At 42.7% G+C, this 23,794-nt stretch overlaps 1 protein-coding gene across 2 annotated transcripts in view; it reads left to right on the forward strand.

The window, feature by feature from the left end:
• Window positions 1-4,481, forward strand: part of LOC140455295 (erythroid membrane-associated protein-like) — a 54,407-nt gene extending 49,926 nt beyond the window's left edge. For both annotated transcript variants that reach the window (XM_072550045.1, XM_072550046.1), the window contains 2 exons: window positions 326-449; window positions 808-4,481. In XM_072550045.1, coding sequence (XP_072406146.1) covers window positions 326-449; window positions 808-1,064 — 381 coding nt within the window. In that variant the 3' untranslated portion in view covers window positions 1,065-4,481. The remainder of the gene's footprint in view (window positions 1-325; window positions 450-807) is intronic.
• The last annotated feature ends 19,313 nt before the right edge of the window (window positions 4,482-23,794 follow it).

Genomic DNA, 23,794 nt, shown 5'->3' on the forward strand with positions numbered 1-23,794 from the left:
GTTTATCTCTCCACGCTTCAGGCTCACTGTCTTTATGCTGCCTGAACTGCTGTGCTCTTCCAGCACCACTAATCCAGAATCCCTTATCTGGAAGTACAAGCTTTCGCTGCTCCTTCGTCAGGGAGTTAGTGGGGAAGGATCACAGGACACAGAATTTTTGGTAAAATAAGAAAATGCCACACAAATGTTGCGATGGTACTGAACAAACCGAGATTTCTGTTAAATCTATAATCAGCTAAAATCCGTTGCAGGTTTCGGTTAATATGTAAATCCCAGAATTTGATTCAAATCGCAGTCCCGAGATAACTTTTGGTTTTACTTTTAGAAAGTGATATCTCAGCTCAGACACTGCCTGAAAGGTTTGAGGTTAGAGTGTGTCTGTATTCCAACCGGGAGGCAGACTGATTTTGCAGCAACAGCGGGTGCGGGGAGAGTGAGGAGCCGGGAAGGTGAGGGAACTAATTTATTTTGGCTCAACCCTCCCATTCCTCACCACCCTCTGGGCTCGCCTTCATTCTCCACACCCCTCTCTCTCTCATACCACCTTTCAATCTCCTTTCCTCTCTATCTCCCTCCATCCGCCTTACCCATCCTTCCTCCTCATTCCTCCATTCTCATCAGTCACTACACTCTCCCTCACTCACTCCCCTTTCCCTGACCCTCCCCTCCTTCAAACTCCCCCTTTTCAGACTCACCTTATCTCGCCTCCACACTCATCCCACTCCCTCAATCCCTCAACCCCTCACTCCCTGCGCCCCTCTCTCTCCCTCCCTCTCTCTGACGGTGTTATTTGTTCTCTTCCCCCAGCTCCAGCCTCTCTGACTCTGGATCCGAACACAGCGCATCCCCAGCTCATCCTGTCTGAGGACCGGACCAGTGTGAGACTCGGAGACACAGAGCAGCCGCTCCCTGACTCCCCGGAGAGATTTCATTTCTGGGAGACGGGATTCTGGGATCTGTGGCCGTATCAGGGATGTGATTACTTAGCCGCTCCCCCCATCCCACCATGGACCCCATGGTCTCAGTCTGGGGGAAAGAGGGAGGGGGAGAGAAGAAACAAATAGAAGCTCAATTGTAGAGAGGGGCTGACTGGGTAGAATGAGCTGTGAGCTGCAGGAACCCGGGGACCTTCCTGCCTGTAATGTTGCTCCACAGGCGGGAGGTGGCGCTACATGACGGTGTTGGAGATGAATCAGTCAGTGTTTCTCAGACTGGGCTCAGGGGAGTCTTTCCAAGGGGGACACCAAATCATTTCTCCCGAATGTGATTTGAGGAACCCGTGGGGGATGGATGGTGAGGGAATGGAAGGAAAATTGCAACAAATGCCACGTTCTGTAAATTACCAGAAGTTTGTCTTATTCTGGCATGGTGAGTGTGAAAGCCCTTGACATCAAAGTCATATTTCATCGAGTGTGGTATCAAGGAACCCCAGCAAATCTGGAATCCATGACAATGAGGGGTGGAGGGCATCAAACTTTCCACTGGTTACCTGGCACATGGGAAGATGAACATGAACATGAATGTCTTCAGTTGCTTCATAAGTGATAAGGTCAGAAGTTGGTATGTTCGTTGACTGTGCAATCTTCAACACTATTCTGAAACATCACATGTACAAATGCAGCAAGACCTTGACCAATATCGAAGCTAAAGCTGACACGTGTGAATTCAAATTTGTGCCACACTAATGCCGAGTCTTGACCTTCTCCAATGACAGTCAATCCAGCCACTGCACATTGACATACAATGCCTTCATGAAATTTCCTGCTGTAAACATCCTAGGGGGAACCATTAACCAGAAGTGCACCTGGCCTCACCATATAAATGAGGTAGTTTCAGATCAGGTCAGAGGCTCAGAATACTGTGTGAAGTCATGCACCTTCTGACTCCCAAAAGCTTGTCACTCGTCTGCAAGGCACAAGCCAGGAGTGTGATGGAATCTGACTCACTTGCCTGGGTGGGTGCAGCTCCAACAATACTGCAGTAGCTTGACACAATCCAGAACAAAGCAGACCACCTGACTGGCCTACATCAACAAATACCCTGCTGCCTCCACAACCAATGCTCAGTAACAGCAGTGTGTACTATTGACAAACTGAACTGCAGAAATTCACCAAAAAGCCTTGGACAGCTCCTTACAAACCCACAACCACTTCCATTTAGAATGGCAAAGCAGCAAATACATGGGAACATAACCACCTGAAAATTAGCTCCAAATCACTCACCAAACTGACTTGGAAACTTGTCACTGTTGCTGAGTGGAAACCCAAGAGTTCCCTCCCTCAGGGTGTTGTGAGTCTACCGACAGCACATGGACTGTAGCAGTTTAAGAAGAGAGCTCACCAACTTCTCAAGGGCAACTAAGCCCAGCAGGCAACACATCTGCCCTTTGAGCAAGGAAAAGAATGAACATCTGTGAACATTTCCACCATCAAACTTCCCAAATTCTCACCTTCTTCATAGTGATGGGGATTCTTGGTGTTATGGTTTTCAGCAGGGAGACTCTGAATTACCTTCGGTAGGATGGAATGGGAGGAGGCAAACCAGCTGCTGCTGTGATATTTGGCTCTTTTCAGTTTCGACTCAGGTAATGAGCAAGTGCTATTTTCATGCTGTCTGGTCCAATAAGTATTTCTATCATTTTCGCGTTAATGTCTGCAGTTGTGATAAACCTGTCAATTTCACTTCACTGGAAATCTCATCATGCTGCAGCAGTGTCCTTACATGGTAAAGCAACGCTGACAAAGTGGACTGGATTTGCACAGGTCTATGAATATTGTTATTTATAGTTACTAGTTAATATGTAAATATTGTCACATTACGGTAGGTGCTATGTCATAAAATTGATTAGAAGGAAACTCATATGATGCTTTTAAACAGTAAACAGGACTTTAGCCTTTCCTACATTTATGTGGTATGAGACTGCAGGGAAGACCAATTTGACTATCTATATTGGATGTGTTAAGCAACTCATTGTATTAATCAAGGCATCCACACATAATGGTTCTCTCCATGAAAATATCTGTTCTGCAGAATATTGGTGGAGTTTTAATGTTCTTCCTCATCACTATCTGCATCAGTGAAAATAACCCCTGACAACATTTTGTTGATAGCCTGATAAAGTACACTGTACATGTAGCCTTTTCAAATTTCTGTGTTACATTTTTCTTGAGGTTGGGGAAGTGTGTCCTGATCACGGGTCTGCTTGGCACAGAGTCTTCAATCAAAAATGGTGCAGCAAAATTGAACGATAATCTATATTTAAGAACAAAAGATGACAAGAATCAAAAGAATGATAGAGTCATTGAGGCAGCAAATCATCGAGTCGAAAAACACAAGGAACAGCCCCTTTGGTTCAACTCATCCATGCCAACTATGTTTTCCAAACTAATCTAGTCCCACTTTCCTGTGTTTGGTCCCTGTCCCTGTCAACCTTTTCTCTTCATGTACCTATCCAAATATCTTTTAAATGTTCTAACTGTATCTGCATCTGTCACTTACTCTGTCAGTCCACTGGCACATATGCACCACCTCCTGTGTGAAAAGGTTGCCCCTACGTTCCCTTTTAAACCTTTCTCCTCTCACCTTCAAAGATATGCTTCGAGTTTTGAACTCCCACATCCACAGGAAGACACCTTTGGTAATCAACTTAACTGTGCTCCTTGTGATATTATGAAACTCTATGTCCTATGCTCCAGTGAAAGAAGTCCCAGTCTATCCAGCCTCTCCTAATAACTCAAAACCTGCATTCTAGGCAACTTTCTTGTAAACCATTTCTAAGCCTTCTGCACTGTAGTCCTATCCTCCCTGGATGCTGTCTGAATTGCTGTGCTTTTCCAGCACCACTAATCCAGATATCCTTTCAAAAGGAAGGTGACTAAAACCATACACAATCCTCCAAAAGTGGCCTCACCAATGTCTTGTTCAACCACAATCTGCTATAGTCTGAATTCTTAAATACTTTATTATGATTAAAAACAATGTTTAAACCCAGGCATTATTTTAATTAATTTCTGTTCTATTAACTGGCGAAATAGTCATAGAGAAAGTCAAGAAATGTCTATGTAATGCAAAAACTGAAATGTGTTTGTTCAGAGTGGTCAGCTGTAACTCATGTTGCTGATTCCCAGTTTGGTAAATTTCAACATTCAGCAGCAACAAAAGAGGATAGCTGCAAATAAAGGGCAAGGTGTTTTGCCAAATCAAGGTAAGGAAGGGAGAAAAAAAACCAAGTAAAGAATTGGGACACAACAGGAATAAAAGATTATTCACACATCAATAATGCCATACAATCCAAAATGAGCAACAAAATGCATATAAGACTACTATTTTCATTTCGGATTCAGGTTACAATACAACCATTGCATTGGCACATTGCTACTGCATTCAAGAAAAGAAATGGCAGTGATGTATAATGTGATTATTGTATCAGCAATCTTGGCTAACTGCATCCAGAAATTTAATCATGTAACTTTGCAGTGAAAAGCCTGACTGCAAGAATTAAATAAGTAAAACAAAAGGATAATGTGTCTAGATTTAAGATGACTTCATGCCAATTGCACTCAAACACCTTGATGAGATCAATGGACCAGTAACATCACACAGACCAGTCGTTTGATTTGATTTGATTTCTTGTCAAGTCTATTAATAACAAATGCAGTGAAAAATGTTGTTTAATGTTGTCAATGATGGCCTTATCTTTAAACGCAGAAAGTAAACCAAAGTACAGAATATAAAGCCAGAAAAATAAAACAATAAATTCATCTCATAAACTTATCTCAATAAAGTGTGGTGGTCTTAGGAACAGCTCCCCTTCTGGCTCAGACATGGGCCTGGTTACACACTTCTCCACATTGATGCCTTGGGTCCACTGCTGCTAAACCAATGACATGACCGCAACCGTGCTTAACCACACCGTTGCCACTGGAACAAAGACTCACCACACTCTGGTGCTGCCTCGCCTTCACCAATACTGCTGCCGTGAGTTCATGCTGGGCCAATCTCACCTGTGAAGCCACTGCTGGTGCTGTAGGGACCTGGCCTGGGTCCACATACCTGAACGTCACTGCCTCAGCCATCTGGTGCCTGGACCTAGCCATGGACCTGGAGCCTTGGATAAGGCTGAGTGCAGACCTGAGGCTTAAGCCCTGGGACTTTCACTTCTCCCACCAGGTGACCTTGGGCTGATGTTTTCATCTCAATCTAGCATTGCACCAGATGCTGTCTCCATTGTCATTTACTCAGCCTTGCCACATCTTTATCCACCGCTCCACACAGGGTCCACTCAATGAGAGGGACAACAAAAGGTTGAACAGGATCCATAGAAATAACAGGAGTGTGTGACAAATATTCTCTTGAAGTTGAACAATTTGTCAATTATTTACACAATATGCAATGTGCTGCAGCACTGATCTGTTTTACTTAAAACTAAACAATTCGATTTCTGTGCGTCAACCCTTAATCACAGTCACACGATTGTGTAGAAACATCAAATGCAAATCAGTTGGAACAGCTTGGCTGCCGATGTGTCTCAAAGCTGGGCAAACCTCGAGTACAGCTCAATGAAGGGTCTGCCCAGCCTCAAGAGTTAATTGATATGAACATAGAAACATACAAACCAGCAGTAGGAGCAGGTCATTTCTCCTTGACCCTGTTCTGCCATTCAGTAAAAATTAGGGCAGAGTTGACTGGAGTTTCAGACCAGGAGCAGAATCAGGTCAATCAGCTCATCAAGTCTGCTATGCCATTCAATTGTGGATGATATATTTCTCAACTCCTGCATTCATTCTCCTTCCCTCTCCACTCTCCTGCCTTCCCCATAACACTTGATGTCCCTACTCATCAGGAACCTGTCAATCACTGTCTAAAATTTACTCAATGACTTGGTCTCCACAACCTTCTGTGGCAATGAGTTCCACAGATTAACGACCCTTTGGCTGAATGCATACCTCCTCATCTGAGTTCTGAGGGGTCATCCCTTCATTCTGAGGCTGTGCCCTCATGTCTGAGTCTCTCCTCCTGGTGGAAACATCGTTTCAATGTTAGCTCTATCTAGGCATCACAGAATTATGTACGTTTCAATCAGACCCCCTCACGTCATTCTATACACTGATGAGTAAAGACCCAGAGTCCACAATGATTTCTCATACGGCAGGACATTCATCCCAGAATCATGCTTGTAAACCTCTGCTGGATTCCCTTCCCTTAGGTCTCCTGAACAGTGGGATTTAAGAGTCCTCATTCATGTATCACAGAAAACTGGCATCGATTTCAGTGGGTGTTAGAGAAGCCAAATGAGATGTTGGCATTTATTTCAAAGATCATGGAAAATAAAAGTAGGTCAGTTCTGTTAAAGGATTATAATGCACTAGCCAGACCACAGCTGGGTTACATGAATAGCTTTGGGCTCCTTATCTAAGGTAAGATTTACTGGCATTGAAGACAGTACAGAGAAGTTTCATTTTGCTGTTACCATGTTTGGAAGGACTGTCTTGAAAGAGGGGTTGAGTGATTGAGCCTGTGATCATTGGAATAGAGAAGAATGAATTCCCTGTAAGCTGCTCATGTGCATGGCCACACGTGGGGTTTCAGAACCTACCCATGCAGCAATGTCATCTGTTCGGACAATCAATGAAGGAGTGCCCTCGTGCTCCATGCAGCACATGCCCAATGGCCATATGAACAACCCTGGAATACCAGATGCCTCTACAAACCAGAACAAAGTCCAGGCCTTTGAAGTTCACTACTCAGCCATGCAATCACTTCGAGCTCCAGGGAAGTTGTAATCATCGGTGTTCATTGAAGCAGAGTCTGGAAAGAGGAAGGAGTCAGGTCACAACATCCCCACTTCGGGAGTCAAGTCGCCAGCTATAGGAATAGGGATTGGGAATCCTGGGGAGTTTGCAATATTGTCTTATTCCTCCTTAAAAATAGTGAGGCAACTTCAACCTGAATGTGATGAATGAACTTGCCCAGGTGTCCCAAAATACTGAAGTGGTCAAATTACTGAACACAAGCTGGTACTAATACAAACAATCACAACTTTATTAGGCAACAAGTTAGAATAAACTTTAATAGTAACATTCTGTTTCTAATCCTCTTTGACCCCTTAAGCTTACAATATTCCTCAAGTCTCTTGTGGATTTACACAATTGCTCACTCTCTGGCTCTGCAATGCTATTCTCTCTCTTTCTCTCTCTCTCTCTTGATGGTCAGCTGGTCTTGGCCTCTTCCTATGCTGGTCTCCTCAAAAGGTCATTTGAGTTACATTTCTTCTTCATCTGTTAAAGCTTTGTTTCAAATTGAAAAAGTATGCTGTAAGTAGTTTACGAAACCAAAATAAACATGGAATTTAAAAAATGCTCACTGAAAGTTTCTGGAGGAACACGGGAGAAAGGAACAGAACTAAGTCATTCAACACGTTAAGTGTGTTCAGGCACTCAATGCTATCATGGGCTAATTGAACACTACAATGCTTCTCACACACCCAATCCTCATTTTCCCAGACATGAAGGATAATATGAAAATTATCAATTTATTTTTATTAATCGTATTTAAATACTGAAGTACCACAGGCCTTCAGGTTTAAAACCCTCGAAGTGAAAATGAATTCTGTTCATCTCCAGGAGAAAAAAGGCCATCTCCTTTTATATTTTGTGGACATCTATCCAAGAAATACCTTTCCTGCATACACCCTGGCACAGCTGTAAGTACATTATAAATTTCAATGAAATGATTTCTCAATATTCAAAATCCTGTAGAGAACAAACCCAATTTTCTCACCTCTATTCAAAAGGCAATTCCACCATCCAAGAACAAGGAGAAAGTGAAGATTGCAGATGCTGGAGAGTCAGAGTTGCTGAGGTGTGGTAGTGGAAAAAGCACAGCAGGTCAGGCAGCATCTAATGAGCAAGAGAATCAATGTTTCAGGCATAACCCTTCTTCAGGATTGGGGAGGGGGAAGGGGGCTGTGAAATAAATAGGGTTAGTGGGGCTGGGGAAAGGGTGGTGGGCGAACGGAGGAGGTGATGGTGATAGGTCAACGGAAAGTGTGGAGTGGATAGTTGGCAAGGAATATGGACAGATAGATCAGGTCATGAAGGTGGAGCCGAGTTGGAGTGGCATGGGGGGAGATTTGGAAACTGGTGATTTCAATGTTGAGGCCATGTGGTTTTAGTGTCTGGGGGCTAAAGATGAGTTGATTGTCCTCCAGTGTTTGGGTGGCATTGTGTCAGCGGTGGAGGACGCCCTGAATGGACATGTCATCAGGAGAGTGGGAGGGGGAATTGAAGTGGATGGCCACAGGAAGGTGGGGCTTGGTGTTGTGTAAGGGCCAGAGATGAACTGTACCAGAAATTTGCACTCGGTCTCTCTGGTGTAGAGGAGACACTTCGAGAGCAAAGGTTGCAGTAAATGAGGTTTGAGGATATAAAAGTCAATCCCTGCTGGATTTATTTCTGGGAACTCACCACATATGTTCAAGAAATGACCCACACCATCCACCTCCTCCTTGATTTCTGATTCCCTGGTCCCCAACACCTCATCTTCACCGTGGGCATCCAGTCCATTTACACCGGCATTGCCCATAAGGAAAGCCCAAAAGCTCTCCTGCTGACCCAGCCAGAACCCCTCCAATGAGACTCTCATTCAATTGGCAGAATTGGTCCTCATCTTTAACGACTTCTTCTTCCAATCCACCCACTTCCTACAAACCAGAGGAGGCTATAGGAACCTGCATGGCTCTTTGTAGGATCCATAGAACAGTTCCTCATCCATAGCTACACTGGTACCATCCCGCACCTTTTCCTCCTCAACATCAATGACAATATCAATGTTGACTCTCTTGTTCCTCAGACGCTGCCTGACCTGTTGTGCTTTTTCCAGCACCAACTCCACCAACCAGGATACAAGACTGTCTGTATACTTCCACGAGGGTCTTGAGCAGTTCATTCACCACACTTACACCTTCCACCCTGACCTCAAATTCACCTGGACTATCTCTGACCCCTACCTCCCCTTCCTGCACATGTCCATCTCGGGCAACTGACTCAACATTGACACCTGGTTCTCACAATCCACAATGCATTATATCATACTCGGCCAGTTTTGCCACCTACTGTCAGATCCCATCAACAAAATATATATTTCTATCCCCACTCTTATTGTATTCCATGGGGACCGTTCTCTCCATGACTCCCTTGTGAGGTCCACACTCCAAACCAAACCCCTCCTCTCCACACTTGGCACATTCCCTTGCAACCGAAAGAGCACAAAACCTGCACCCACACAGGGCCTCCCCCACCACCTCACCTCCATCCAAGTCCCCAAAAGATCATTCCAAATCTGGCAGAGATTTACTGCAATGTTGCTGTCAATGTGGTCTCCTCTCACATTGGCAACACAGAGCACAAACTCACAGAGTGGTTCAGGGAAATTTCCAGTCCATACACACCAACCAACCCCAATTTTCTGTGACCATCCACTTCAAATCCCCCTCCCACGCTCCCGACATGTCCATTCTGAGCCTCCTCTACTGCCTACACAAGGCCACCCATAACTGGAGGAGGAACACCTCATCTTCCGCCTCAGGAGCTACAACCACACAGTCTCAACCAGTTTACACATCTCCCCTCCCCCTACCCCATTCCACATCCTATCCTCCAACTCAGCTCCACCCTTTTGATCTGACCTACCTGTCCATCTTTCTACCCACCTGTCTCCTCCACACTTCCCACTGATCTATCACCTCCTAACATTTCCCATATATTGCCATCACACCCACCTCTCCCCAGTCCCACTCCCCATTTATTTCTCAGGCCCCTTCCCCCTCCCCATGCTTGATGAAGGGTTATGATCAAAATGTTGACTCTCTTGCTCCTCAGAGGCTTCCTGACCTGTTGCGTTTTTACCAGCACCATGCTTTATCAACTCCGCCAACCAGGATACAAGACTGTCTCTACATATGGCAACATTATGTTGTACTCTTGTACTCAATGTCTCTTGCAACAAGGGCTAACATTATACTAATCCTTCGAGCATTCTGCTGAGCCTGCAAGTTAGACTTCAGCAACATATTGACACAGACCACATCCCTTTATACATCTAGGTATTCCAAGTTCTTCCCAATTACAACTAATCTGTCCATGTGTTTCACCACCAAAGAGATGACCTCACAATTTATCATGTTATATTCCATCTTCCGTGCTCACACTGCATTGCATCCGTCACAACGTTTGAAATATTATGTTTGATATTCATGTCGAAATAACTGATAAATGTTGTGAATTGCTGGGATCCAATTTCTAATCTTTGTGGACCCACTAGTCATAGCCTGATGATGTGAGAATGTCCTGTTTATTCCTGCTCTGTTTTATGTCCATCAAGCAATTCTGAATGCACCTCAATATATTACCTCTTGTTCAATACGTTTTCATTTTACTAAAACAATCTCCACTGGTGGATTTTGACAAAAACTCCAAGAAATATTAGGACATGATTTCCATCTTCTGTCTTTTATCAATTTCACTCATAACATTTACAAAACAAAATCCACAGCTTCATAAAAACTGATTTTCCATTCATAAATCATGCTGTTTCCAAGTGGATCATTATCATCCAAGTGTCCATTTCATCCTTTTCATTGATTCTAGCATTTTTCATATCAGTGGAATATGTTTTTTTACATAGATATTTTGTTGAAAGTGTTTTTATCAAATTACAAAATTACAAAAAAAATTACAACACCAACAAATCAACAAGAGAAAAGAGAACATTTCACTCTATGTATGTAACAGTGAAACAGAACAAAAACAACAAAAACACAAAAAAACCCAGAAAAATACTCATGTGCAAAATCAGTAAATCAGTCAAGGTAATTCACAAATAAATAAAATAGCTCAGCACAATAAAACATTAGCTCCCGACCTCCGAAAGCACTAAGTGTTACACTCAAATTTATTCAAACATTTTACTTCAAGGACATCAAGTACACTGGATCACACGATCAGTATAAAGGATTTTCACCCACCAAGTAAAATCATCCCCCAATCCAAATCATTCACACGTGTAAATCAGATATGGCTACTCGACCCAATCAAATGCCTTTTCTGCATCCAAGGAGATCACTAATGCTTGAACTGACTGCTGCCAACAAGCTTGAAGAAATTCAGCAACTCCTGACATTATTAGAAGATCTATAACCTTTATAAAACCAGAGCAATCATCCTGAACAATGGAAGGCAACACAGTTTGCAATATTAATGCAAGAGCATCAGACAGAATTTTAAAATCAGAATTCAGAAGTGAGATGGGCCTATAGGAGGCACATTCCTCAGGAATCTTCCCTTCCGTATGAATAAAAGAGATGTTCGTCTCTCTCAGGGACAGCTGGAGACGCATGTGACGATGTGACTAATTATACATGTTGAACATTGGTCCAGACAGTATATGTATAAATTCTTTCTAAAGCTCGCTGGAGAGACCGTCAGGGCCAGGTGCCTTCCCCCTCTGCATCCAGTTCACCGGCACCTGTACTTCGTGTACTGTTAAAGGGGCATCAAAGAAAAATGCCGCTCAGAAGCAACACATGGAAGATCCAAGCTCTTAAAGAAAGATTCCATCTTAGCCCATCCACCTTCACAATGCTCAGACTTTTTTTAGTTCAAACGGAATTTCCAAAACCTGTATTGTTCTTTTTTGAATCACAAGTGACCATCCCATTCGCATCCCTCATTGAGTTAATGGATTGAGGGTCATTCTTTCTCCTGACAAGACATACCAAATACCTGCCCGGCTTGTCACCATGTTCAAACAGTCTTTGTTTCACAGAGGAAAGTTCCTTCCTTGCTGTCTGTGTACGCACGGAATTCAAGGTGCACCAAAGAGCCGTAACCAACTGCAGCTGAACCACTGATGGTTTATCAGAATGCGCCTTTCCAGCAATCTTCAACCACACCTCAAGCAGGCATTGCTGCTCCTCCTTCTGTTGTTTCTGACTGGCAGAGTAAGAAATTATTATCCCCCTGGCAGAAGTATTAGCTGTCTCCCAAAGAACAGACGGGTTACTGGCCGTATCCAATTTAATAGATAAAAATACCTTAAATTCATTGAGGAAATATTCAATGAACTTACTGTGCCCAAGAATAAAAAGGGATCCATTCACCAGTGCTGAGAGCCCACGACATTTCCCTTAACCTTAGTCTCTAAATATACTGCAGCATGGTCAGAAATAGTATATTTCCAATTGTACAAGATGTTACTGAATCCAAGGATAATGCAGGGGTGAGGAAAAGATCATTCCTGGTATGACACTTGTGCGAATTAGAGAAGAATGTAAAGTCCCTACCCGTAGGGTGGAGATGCCTCCAGACATCCACCAATTCCAAGCCCGCCTGTAAGTCCACTCATGGTTTAGATTATGAATAATGTGTGAATGGGCCTTTAGGCATACTATCCACCATGGGATCCATGAATGAGTATGGCCTCTTCTCTGCTCCTAGTACTGAAGGAAGAGAAGACCCCCGATCAAACCCACCTCACTGAAATTTCATATGTTCTTTATCATTGCGATGAGTCTCCCGCAAGAGGGCAATATCCACCTCTCCTCCCGAAGACTAGAAAGCACCTCTTTCCTTTTAATTGGCGAATGGATCTCTCTAACATTCCAGGTATACCACTTGAGGACACAATTACCATGACTCTCAAAAACATCATTCAATCTCCAAAAAGGATAAATTCAACTTATCAACTGCTAAGCATAGACAAAAAAGGGTTCACAAAACCTAAAAAAAAGCTGAAGCTGCTACAACTTACATCCGAATAACTACATATGCAAAAAACCAACAGACTAAACCAAACACAAAACATTTAACAAGGGGCTCTACCATCTGCCCACAGGGAACACTTATATATCCCAAAACACCTTCATACCTCCTTCCAACTTGAGCCACATCCCAGACTCAGGTAAAAAAAATGAGAATGAAAAAGTTTTTTAAAAATCTTAACAAGGAAATTAAAAGGAGACAGCTTACCCATCCCCAAATATACATTATCATTCATTAGTGTCAGAAAAAAAAAGATCAGCAGCATCTTCTTAAGAAAAGCGAGAGAGGAAAAGGAAAAAGAAACACTACTATCCATACCCTTTAAGTTATCCAAACCATTTTAAAAAGTTCAACAAATATTTCACTTTTCCTGAAGAGTCAATCGAATGCACAGGCACATCATACATAAAGTGAAGCACTGCCGGGTACCTGAGGGAACACTGGTTACCAAGTCTCTCAATCTTCTCTTGGCTTCATCAAGAGTCTTCCTTTTGCGAGTTACAGTTGCAGAGAATTCCTGAAAGAACATAATCTTGGAATCTTGGCAACGTAAGGCCTGTGGTTTTATTCCCCTTGATTCTCAAGGTCTGCACAAATTTCCTTTGCCCCTATAGCTGTGGAGGGCCCTTTCAAGTTTAACCTGGATTGATGCATTCTCTAGGCCTAGAAAACGAAGCAAGCAGCCAGCTTTCGAAGAAGCTCACTGGCTGGTCACCTTCTATTCCTTCCAGCAGCTTCACAACATGAACGTTCTTCCACTTACCTCTCTTCTTGAGGTCGTCGACTTGCTCCTGGAAGGTAAGTACCTGCTTCTCCAATACTCAGATTCTTCCTTTTGAAGAATCAATCTTGGTTTCCGAAGCTGCGGTCCTCTTTTCATCTGTCTCTGTTCCGCATCCTGGGCCCTGCAACTGCTCCTCGTGATTGTGGAACATGGCCATGACTCGGTCCAGTCTGGTGCGGAACCTCTCTTCAATCGATGACTTGATAATCTCACACAGCTTTGCAAACTCTGTAGCCCGTGCCTGGTGAGTGAACAACTCGGATGGGCTTGGTACAGGGAGCTGCAACTGCAGCCGCGAAGGTGTTCACCTTCTCAGGTGAGTGTCCCGTGTGTTGAAGCCTTTACCTTTTGTCATGTTTCTTTAATAAAACAACTTTAAAAAAGAATTTATATAAGTTTGATAAATGCAAAAGCTCTTCAAAGACTGAATAATCATGGAAATTATTTAAGTGGAGAGGTGAGAGTGCTACTGTGTCTGCACTGAGATGCAGAACTCAGCAAAGCAGACGTCTCAGATCGCCATCATCTTGGATTCCTGGGATATGTTTAACAGATCTTTAATTACCAATTTTCTTGTTTGCTCCCTTTCTAAATAGTAGTGACAAATTTGCAGCCTTCCAAGTTCAAGGGTATCATTACAGAACTGATAGAATATTGGAAAATAATTACCAGTCCATGGATTATCTTTCACTTGGTTGAATACTCTACAGTGTAGACAATCAGTTGCTTATTAACTTTCAGTACAACTAGTTTCTGCCATACCCTCTTCTTATGTATTTCCTCAGGTGCAAGAGAAAGGCAGATGAGTTACAGTCAGGGGACAGAAAGGGAACTGGCAGACAGTGCAGGGAACCCCAAGGACAGTAGGACAATGGGAGACAGGATGTTTGAAGAGGACTTATCTACTGAGGTAGGATGGACGGAAGTTAGAAATAGGAGAGGTCATCCTGTTTGAAGTTATCGATAGGCCTCCAAATAGTTCCAGAGATGTAGAGGAAAGGATAGCAAAGATAATTCTGCATAGGAGCAAGCATAATAGGACAGTTGCTTGGGGACTTTAAACTTCCAAATTTTGACTGGAAATACTGTAGTTCAAGGACTTTAGATGGATCACTTTTTTGTCCAATGTGTACAGGTTGGTTTGCTGACACAGTATGTAGACAAGCCAACAATGGACAAAGCCACATTGGATTTAATACTGGAGAATGAACCTGGCCAGGTATTAGATTTGGAGGTGGTGAGTACTTTGTTGATAGTAACCACATTTTGGTTATGTTTACATCAGTGATGGAAAGGGACAGGTATATAGTGCAGGACAAGAGTTATTAGTAAGGGAAAGGCAATTATGATGTGATTAAACAAGCTGTAGGAAGCATAAGATGTGGAAGGAAACTGCAGGGGATGGGAACAATTGAAATGTGGATCTTATTCAAGAAACAGCGACTGTACGTCATGAGAAGTCTGCACCTCTCAGGCAGGGAGGAAAAGGTTGAGCAAGAGAGCCGTGATTTACAAAAGAAGTTGAATCTCTTGTCAAGAGGAAGAAAAAGGCTTATGTTCGGATGAGACTTGAAGGCTGAGTTAGGGTGCTTCAGAGTTGCAAGTTAGCCAGGAAAGAGCTAAAGAGAGAATTAAGAAGAGCCAGGAGTGGACATGAGAAGTATTTGACAGACAGGATTAAGGAAAACCCTGAAGTTTTCCATAGGTGTATCAGGAATAAAAGAACGATGAGAGAAAGTTTGGGCGCAATCAATGATAGTAGTGGGAAGGTAAAAACAATGACTGCAGATGTGGGAAGTTGTGCGTGAAGTCTGAGGAGATAGGGGAAGTGCTAAATGAATATTTTTCATCAATATTCATATTGGAAAATGACAATTCTGCCAAGGAGACTACTGAGATACAGGCTACCAGTCTAGATGCAATTAAGGTTCAGAATGAGGAATGTTTGCAATTCTGGAAACTGTTAAAATAACTATGTCCCCTGGGTCAGATGGAATTTATCCTCGGATTCTCTGGGAAGCCAGGGAGGAGATTGCAGTGGCTTTAACGTTGATCTTTTTGCCATTTTCAATGGTGCGAGAACACTGAAGGATAGCAAATGTTGTTGCCTTGTTAAAGAAGTGGAGTAGAGACAAACCTGGTAATTATAGACCAGTGATCCTTACTTTGATTGTGGGTAAAGTGTTGGAAAAGGTTAGAAGAGATAGGATTCGTGATCATTTGGAGAGGATTAAGTTGTGATTTGGCGATGCCGGTGTTGGACTGGGGTGTACACAGTTAAAAATCACACAACACCAGGTTGTAGTCCAGCAGGTTCAATTGAAACACACCAGCTTTCAGTGTGCCACTCCTTCATCAGGGGATTGTGGAGGACACTATTGTAAGGCACAGAATTAATAGCAAAAATTTACAGTGTGATGTAACTGAAATTATACATTTAAAAATACCTTGATTGTCTGTTGAGTCTTTCATCTGTTCGAATACCATGATAGTTTCACTTCTTTCATATGTAAATCACAAAACGTTTTTTTTCAAAAGGTTGCATTCTCAGTTTAACTGTGACAATTGGTGTCAGCTAGACAATATGCTGAAGGTGTTAGCCCCCTGTTAGCCCCATGTCTATGCCATGATTTTTGAGTTGATTCTAATCTAAAAAGTGAGATAACAGAGTTTTACATGAATTCATGAAGTTTTTGAGCAAAGTACAATGTAACTCTGCAAGTACAAATTCACCCCACAAAATGTATGTGTGTGTGTGTGTGTGTGTGTCTGTCTGGGTTGGGGGTTATGAGAGAGAGTATATATGCACATGTAGTGAGTGTAGAGTGTCTTAAGTCTGTGAAGGGGTGCATGTGTGAGTGTGTGTGTGTGTGTGTGTGTGTGTCTGGATGGGGGTTGTGAGTGTCTGTGAGAGAGAGTGTATATATGTGTGCATGAGTGTAGAGTGGTCTAAGTCTCTGAGAGGATGCATGTGTGAGTGTGGGTGTCAGTAAGGGTGTGTGTGTGTCTCTGTGTGTGTGTGTATAGTGCAATGGTGGTCACCTGTAATGTGACATGAACCCAAGGTCCCAGTTGAGGCCCTCCCTATGGGTATGGAACTTAGCTATCAGCCTCTGCTCAGCCACTTTTCACTGCTGCCTGTCCCAAAGTCCACCTTGGAGGATGGTCACCCGAAGGTCCGAGGTCGAATGTCCTGGACCACTGAAGTGTTCCCCAACTGGGAGGGAACACTCCTGTCTGTTGATTGTTGTATAGTGCCCATTCACCCGTTGCTGTAGCCTTTGCTCAGTTTCCCCAATGTACCATGCCTCAGGGTATCCTTGCCTGCAATGTGTAAGATAGACAACGTTGGCTGAGTCACATGAGTACCTGCCACGTACGTGGTGGGAGGTGTCCCCACGTGTAATGGTGGTATTCATGTCCACACTCTGATGCGTCTTGCAGCACCTACCATGACAGGGTTGCATGGAATTGTCCTGAAAGCCAGGCAGTTTGCTACCAACAATGATCTGTTTTGAGGTTTTGTGGCTGTTTAAAGGCAAGCAGTGGAAGTGTGGGGAAGGCCTTGGCAAGGTGCTCATCCTCATTGGTTATGTGTTGCAGGTCACAAAGAACATGGCGTAGTTTTTCAGCTCCTGGGAAGTACTGGACAATGAAGGGTACCCCGTCAGTTGCAGCACGTGTCTGTCTCCGAAGGAGGTCATTACGGTTCCTTGCTGTGGCATGTCGGAACTGGCGTCAATGAGTTGAGCATCGTACCCGGTTCTTATGAGGACATCCCTGAGTACTTCCAGGTGCCCATCATGTTCCTCCTCATCTGAGCAGATCCGGTGTATGTGTAGGAATTAGTTGATTAGGGATAGTCAACATGATTTTGTGAAGGGTACGTCATAAGTTCTTTGAAATGGTGACCAAATGGATGAGAGTAAAACATTTGATGTGGTGTATATGGATTTCAGTGAGGCATTTGATAAAGTTCCCCACGGTAGGCTATTGCACAAAATATGGATGTATGGGATTAGGATGATGTAGTGGTTTGGAGCAGAAATTGCTAGCTGAACTAAGACAGAGGGTCTTGATTGATGGGAAATGTCCATCCTGGAGTTCAGTTCTAGTAGTGTACCACAAGGATCTGTTTTGGGGGCCACTGCTTGTCATTTTTATAAATGACCTAGATGTGGGCATAGAAGGATGAGTTAGGAAATTTGCGAATTACACTAAGGTTGGTGGAGTTGTGGATAGTGCTGAAGGATGTTGCAGATCACAGAGGGGCATACATAAGCTACAGAGCTGGGCTGAGAGGTGGCAAATGGATATTATTACAGAAAAGTGTGAGGTAGTTCATTTTGAAAGGACCAATAAGAATAAAGAATACTGGCCAAACAGTAAGGCTGTTGGTAGTAGAGCTGAGCAGAGAGATTTTGGTGCTCATATACAGAGATTCCTGAAAGTAGCCACCCAGGATGATAGGGTTATTAAGAAGGCATATGGTGTATTAGCTTTTATTAGTAGAGGGATTGAGTTGCGAAGCCACAATGTCATGCTGCAGCTGCATAAAACTCTGGTGCGTCTGCACTCAGAGTATTGCCTACAGTCTGGTCACCCCATTATAGGAAGTCTGTAGAAGCATCGGAAAAGGTTCAGCAGAGATTTACTGGGATGCTGCCTGGTATGGAGGGAGGGTCTTATGAGGGAAGGCTGAGGGACTTGAGGCTGTTTTCATTGGAGAGAAGAGGGTTGAGATGTGACTTAATTGAGACATATAAAATAATCAGAGGGTCAGATAGGGTGGACAGTGAGAGCCTTTTTCCTTGGATGGTGATGGCTAGCACGAGGGGACATAGTTTTTTAATTGAGGAGTGACAGATGTCAAAGGTAGTTTCTTTACTCAGAGTAGTAGGGGTGTGGAATCCACAGGTTCACACATCAAAGGCTGAAAGACATGTACTGTAATGTTCTATGGTCTATGTTCCTTCAACTCCTTATTCTCCCGAGCCACTTGGATCTCTCGGCACACAATGCTCGGTTATTGCCCAACAGTTTTATTTAAAATCACAAGCTTTTGGACCGCTACTCTTTCATTAGATGAAGCGAAAAGAGACACACAAACACAGAATTTATAGGCAGAGAGCTCAAATGGTCATACAAATAGTGTGAGTAGAGTGTGGACGGTTGACCAGCAAGGGAAGGGATGACCAATAATCAGATTAATTGACACAGAGACAATTGCAAAAACTTAATAATAAGGTGGTGCTGGCGACAAACCAAATGGCTGGAATACTGTGATAGGTATAAGAGTCACATGCCGAGGGTCTAGCCAAAGTGGCAAGTAATTAAACTGTACAAACTAATTAAGGTAAAAAGACCACAACAAGTTATCATGGTGATAGTATCAAAACAGGACAGTAAGGAAGATTTTACAAATGAAGAACGGTAAGGTGAGGTTACATGTAGTGCAACATAAACCCAAGATTACGGTTGAGGCTGTCTTCATGGGTACAGAACTTGACTATTCATTTCTGCTTGGCGATTCTGCATTGTTATGTATCTTGAAGGCCACTTTGGAGGATGCTGAACTGAAGATTGGTGGCTGAATGTCCTTGACTGCTCAAGTGTTTCCCGATTTGGAGAGAAAATTCCTATCTGGTGATTATTGTGTGGTGTCCATTCATTCATTGTCATAGTGTCTGCATGATCTCTCAAGCATAACATGCCTCAGGGCATCCTTCACAGCAGATTATGAGGTAGACGATGTTGGCCAAGTCACATGAATATCTACCATGTACATGGTCAGTCGTGTTTGCATATGTGATTGTAGTATTCATGTCGATGATATGGCATGTCTTGCAGAGGTTACTATGGCAGGGTTGTGTGGTGCTGGTCAATGGGTAGTTTGCTGTGAACGATGGTCTGTTTAATGTTTGGTGGTTGTTTGAAAGAGAGAAATGAATGCATAGGGATGATCTTGGCAGTATGTTTATTGACATGTTGAAGGCTGCAAGGAATATGATGTAATTGCTCTGCGCCAGGGAAGATCTAGATGACAGAAGTTACCTATTAGTTGTGTCCTGTGTATGTCTTCTGAGGAGGTCATTGCTGTTTTTCATTGTGGCCTGTTAGAACTGATGATCAATGAGTTGAACATTGTATCCCATTCTTAACAGAGCATCCTTTAGCACCTTTACATCACATTCTTCATCAACTGAGCAAATTCTATTATATGCAGGGCTTGTCCATCGGAGATGGCTTCTTTTACATAATTAGGCTGGAAGCTAGAGAAATGCAGCTTCATGAGGTGATCCATGGGCTTGAGGTAGAGTGAGGTATTGAGGTTCTCAACCTGGATGAATTCGCATGTGCACAAGAATGAAACTGATTCTAAAGAGTAGTCTATGGTAAGTCTGATGGTGGCATGAAACTTGTTGATATCATGGTGTAATAATTTTAATGATTCCTCACTGTGAGGCCAAAATTAAAAGTCAGGGTGAATACCTAATAATGGGGACTAACAATGGGTTGGGTGTAAGAGCAGACTATGTGTTGACAAGGCTTGTTGTGTGGGGTTTTGGATGATAACAGTGCAACACTGAAAATATATTGCACTATCAAAGTTGTCACCTGAATGTCATGTTAAATAAAAGCCATAGGTACACTTTTATATTGATGAAAACAAAGCACTGACACAATTCAGGGTAGCATGACTACATTCTCATTCCTTTCTTTTTTAAAAAAAATACACTCATGAGACTTGGTTCATAGGTATCACTGTCTGGCAATCATTTACTGTCTGTCCCAAGTTGCCCTTGATGAGGTGCTGATGACCAGCGTTCTTGATTCTGACAACACTTATGCCTCCATTATCATGAAAACTACCTAGTTGTCAGCTTGTTGCTGTATAAATTGTTAAAATGCACTGCAGAAACACTGTTAATGTTTCAAGTCCAGTGACACTTCTTTAGAACCATTCTCAAACAAAGAAAAGTCAGCAGGCATGAAGCATTAACACTGATTTCTCTCCACAGATGCTGCCAACTTGCAGAGTTTTCCCAGCAATTTCTGCTTTTGTTTCTGATTTCCAGGAACCGCAACTCTTTGTTTCTTTTTCCAGATACACTTGCAGGCTTGTAGTGGGACATTGTATGTGGAGTCTGAGGAGATAGGGGAAGCGCTAAATGAATATTTTTCATCCGTATTCACATTGGAAAATGACAATTCTGCCAAGGAGAATACTGAGATAAAGGCTGGCAGTCTAGACGGGATTGAAGTTCATTAATGAGGAATGTTAGAAATTCTGTAAAATGTTAAAATAAATATGCCCCCTTGGCTGGATGGGATTTATCCTCGGATTCTCTGGGAAGCCAGTAAGGTGATTGCAGAGGCTTTGGCTTTGATCTTTATGTCATCATTTTCAACAGGAATAGTGCAAGAGGACTGCAGGAGAGCAAATGTTGTTGCTTTGTTCAAGAAGGGGAGTAGAGACAACTCTGGTAATTATAAAGTTAAAAATCATACAATGGCAGGTTATAGTCCAACAAATTTAATTGGAAGCACTAGCTTTCGAAGTGCCGCTCTTTCATCAGGTGGTTCTTCATCATCGCAATCACCTGATGAAGGAGCAGCGCTCCAAAAGCTAGTGCTTCCAATTAAACCTGTTGGACTACAATCTGGTATTGTGTGATTTTTTTTAACTTTGTACACCCCATTCCAACAGCAGCATCTCCAAATCATGACTGATAATTATACACCAGTGAGCCTTGCTTCGGTTGGAAAAGGTTATAAGAGATAGGATTCATAATCATGTAGAGAGGAATAAGTTGATTAGGGATAGTCAACATGGTTTTGTGAAGAGTAGGTCATGTCTCGCAAACCTTATTGAGTTCTTTGAGATGGTGACCAAATGGATGAGGGTAAAACATTTGGTGTGGTGTATATGGATTTCAGTAAGGCATTTGATAAAGGCCACCACTGTAGGCTATTGCACAAAATACAGAGGCACGTGATTGAGGGTGATTTAGCGGTTTGGGCCAGAAATTGGCTCGTTGAAAAAAGACAGAAGGTCATGGTTGATGGGAAATATTTATCCTGGAGTTCAGTTACTAGTGGTGTACTACAAGATCTGTTTTGAGTCCACTGCTGTTTGTCATTTTTTTATAAATGAACTGGATGAGGGCATAGAAGGATGAGTTAGGACATTTGTGGGTGACACTAAGGTGGGCGGAGTTGCGGATAGTGCTGAAGGATGTTGCAGACTACAGAGGGACAGAGATAAATGTAGAGCTGGACTGAGAGGTGGCAGATGGATAGTTTTACGGAAAAGTGTGATGTGATTAACTTTGAAAAGACCAACAGGAATAAAGAGTACTGGGCTTACTGTAAGATTCTTGGTCATGTGGCTGAGCAGAGAGATCTCTGTGTCCATGTACAGAAATCCCTGAAAGTAGCCACACAGTTTGATGGGGCTGTTAAGAAGGCATATGGTGTGTCAGCTTTTATTAGTAGAGGGATTGAGTTTCAGAGCCACGAGGTGCAGCTGCACTTGGAATATTGCATACAGTTCTGATCACCACATAATCGGAACGCTGTGGAAGCATCGGAAAGGTTTCAGATGAGCTTTACTGGGATGCTGCCTGGTATGGAAGGAAGATCTTGTGAGGAAAGGCTGAGGGACTTGAAACTGTTTTTGTTGGAGCGAAGAAGGTTGAGAGGTGACAATTGAGACACATAAGATCATCAGAGGGTAAGATGGGGTGGACAGTGAGAGCCTTTTTTCTCAGATGGTGATGGCTAGTGTGAGGGGACATAGCTTTAATTTGAGGGGTGATAGATATAGGACAGATGTCAGAGATAGTTTGTTTACTCAGTGAGTAGTAGTGGTGTTTAACTACTATGAAAGTATTTTTCCAGGAAATCCATCTGATTCACTAATGTCCTTCAGGCAAGGAAACTGCCATCCTCACCTGGTCTGGCCGTCATGTAACACCAGTGTGGTAATCTCTCAATTACCCTCTGAAATGACCAGGCAAGCCATTCAGATGTCCCAATTGCTTAAAGGGCAAGACACTAACTAGTCAGCGCCCACAAATGAATAAATAAATAGAAGCTGGATTTACAGGTACATTTCAGATGTTGGTGAGGGAGACAGAGCTGTCTCTAGATTCTTTCCCTGCAGATGTTAGATTCTCCCTTCTTGCTTACATGGAAAAAATGGTCACCATAATCTAAAAGCTGTTTCTCATCTGCCCTGTCTCCAAACCAATCCACCTGGTCAATGGAAAGCTAATCATTGCCAAACCCTTGTCACTGTGTAGAATTTTCTTACAAACAAACCAGTAGAGAGAAGTCATCTGGGTTTGATCTTCCCACACAGTAACATAATTTATTACACACTCATTCAATGCTCTTAATTTGGAAACTACATGCAAATTCAGCCAAAGTCGTTCCTTTATAGGCTGTGATCATTTTTTTTGGTACAGTTCCCTTAATTCAAAGTAATGTTTTCCAATTTTGTTGCATAGTTCAAAAGTAAGTAGCGTCATAGAGTAATAGAGATGTACAGCACAGAAACAGTTCAACACAAATAATTTCCCTGGACATATTTTTGGGGAAGTTATTTGGGTTGAACTGAGAAATAAGAAACAAATGATAATGAAATTTTAAAAAAGTTCTTCGTTTCAAAAGGGAAACCTGCCATTCTATTCTGACCTCAATGTTTTTCCACAGACACAGCAAAGTATTTGAGGTTTAACTGCCTGTGATGGTGTACAAATGACTTGGAAAAACTACAATCAAAATGCAATGATGGAAATAGACCTAAAATGAGTTCAATGGAATCTTCTCATGGCAATGTCAAAAGGCCATGCTGATAGTAAGTATACGTTGTACGGATTAAAAAGATGAGTTCTGTCCTGTGTCCTAAGGATTCCCTGTTCTTTCCTCATGTAACAGCAGAAAAAATTGCATGTCCTGGAACATTTATGAGAATGTGATCTTGGCATTTCCTCACAGAAAAGGTTCCCTAAAGCATCCAATGTTCTGGACATCACTGAGCGAACAGCTGATTGAAAAAAATGTTCCGGCTATAATTGCCATTATGTGTGAGACTCACTATAGTTCTTGCTCTGTGTGGGACTCCGCTTCTCTATTAATTCCCAAACACCAACAAATGTGTAACCACAGCAAGGAGAGGCCTTCC

The sequence above is a fragment of the Chiloscyllium punctatum genome, chromosome 30 (assembly GCF_047496795.1).
Source record: "Chiloscyllium punctatum isolate Juve2018m chromosome 30, sChiPun1.3, whole genome shotgun sequence".
NCBI classification, from domain to species: domain Eukaryota; kingdom Metazoa; phylum Chordata; class Chondrichthyes; order Orectolobiformes; family Hemiscylliidae; genus Chiloscyllium; species Chiloscyllium punctatum.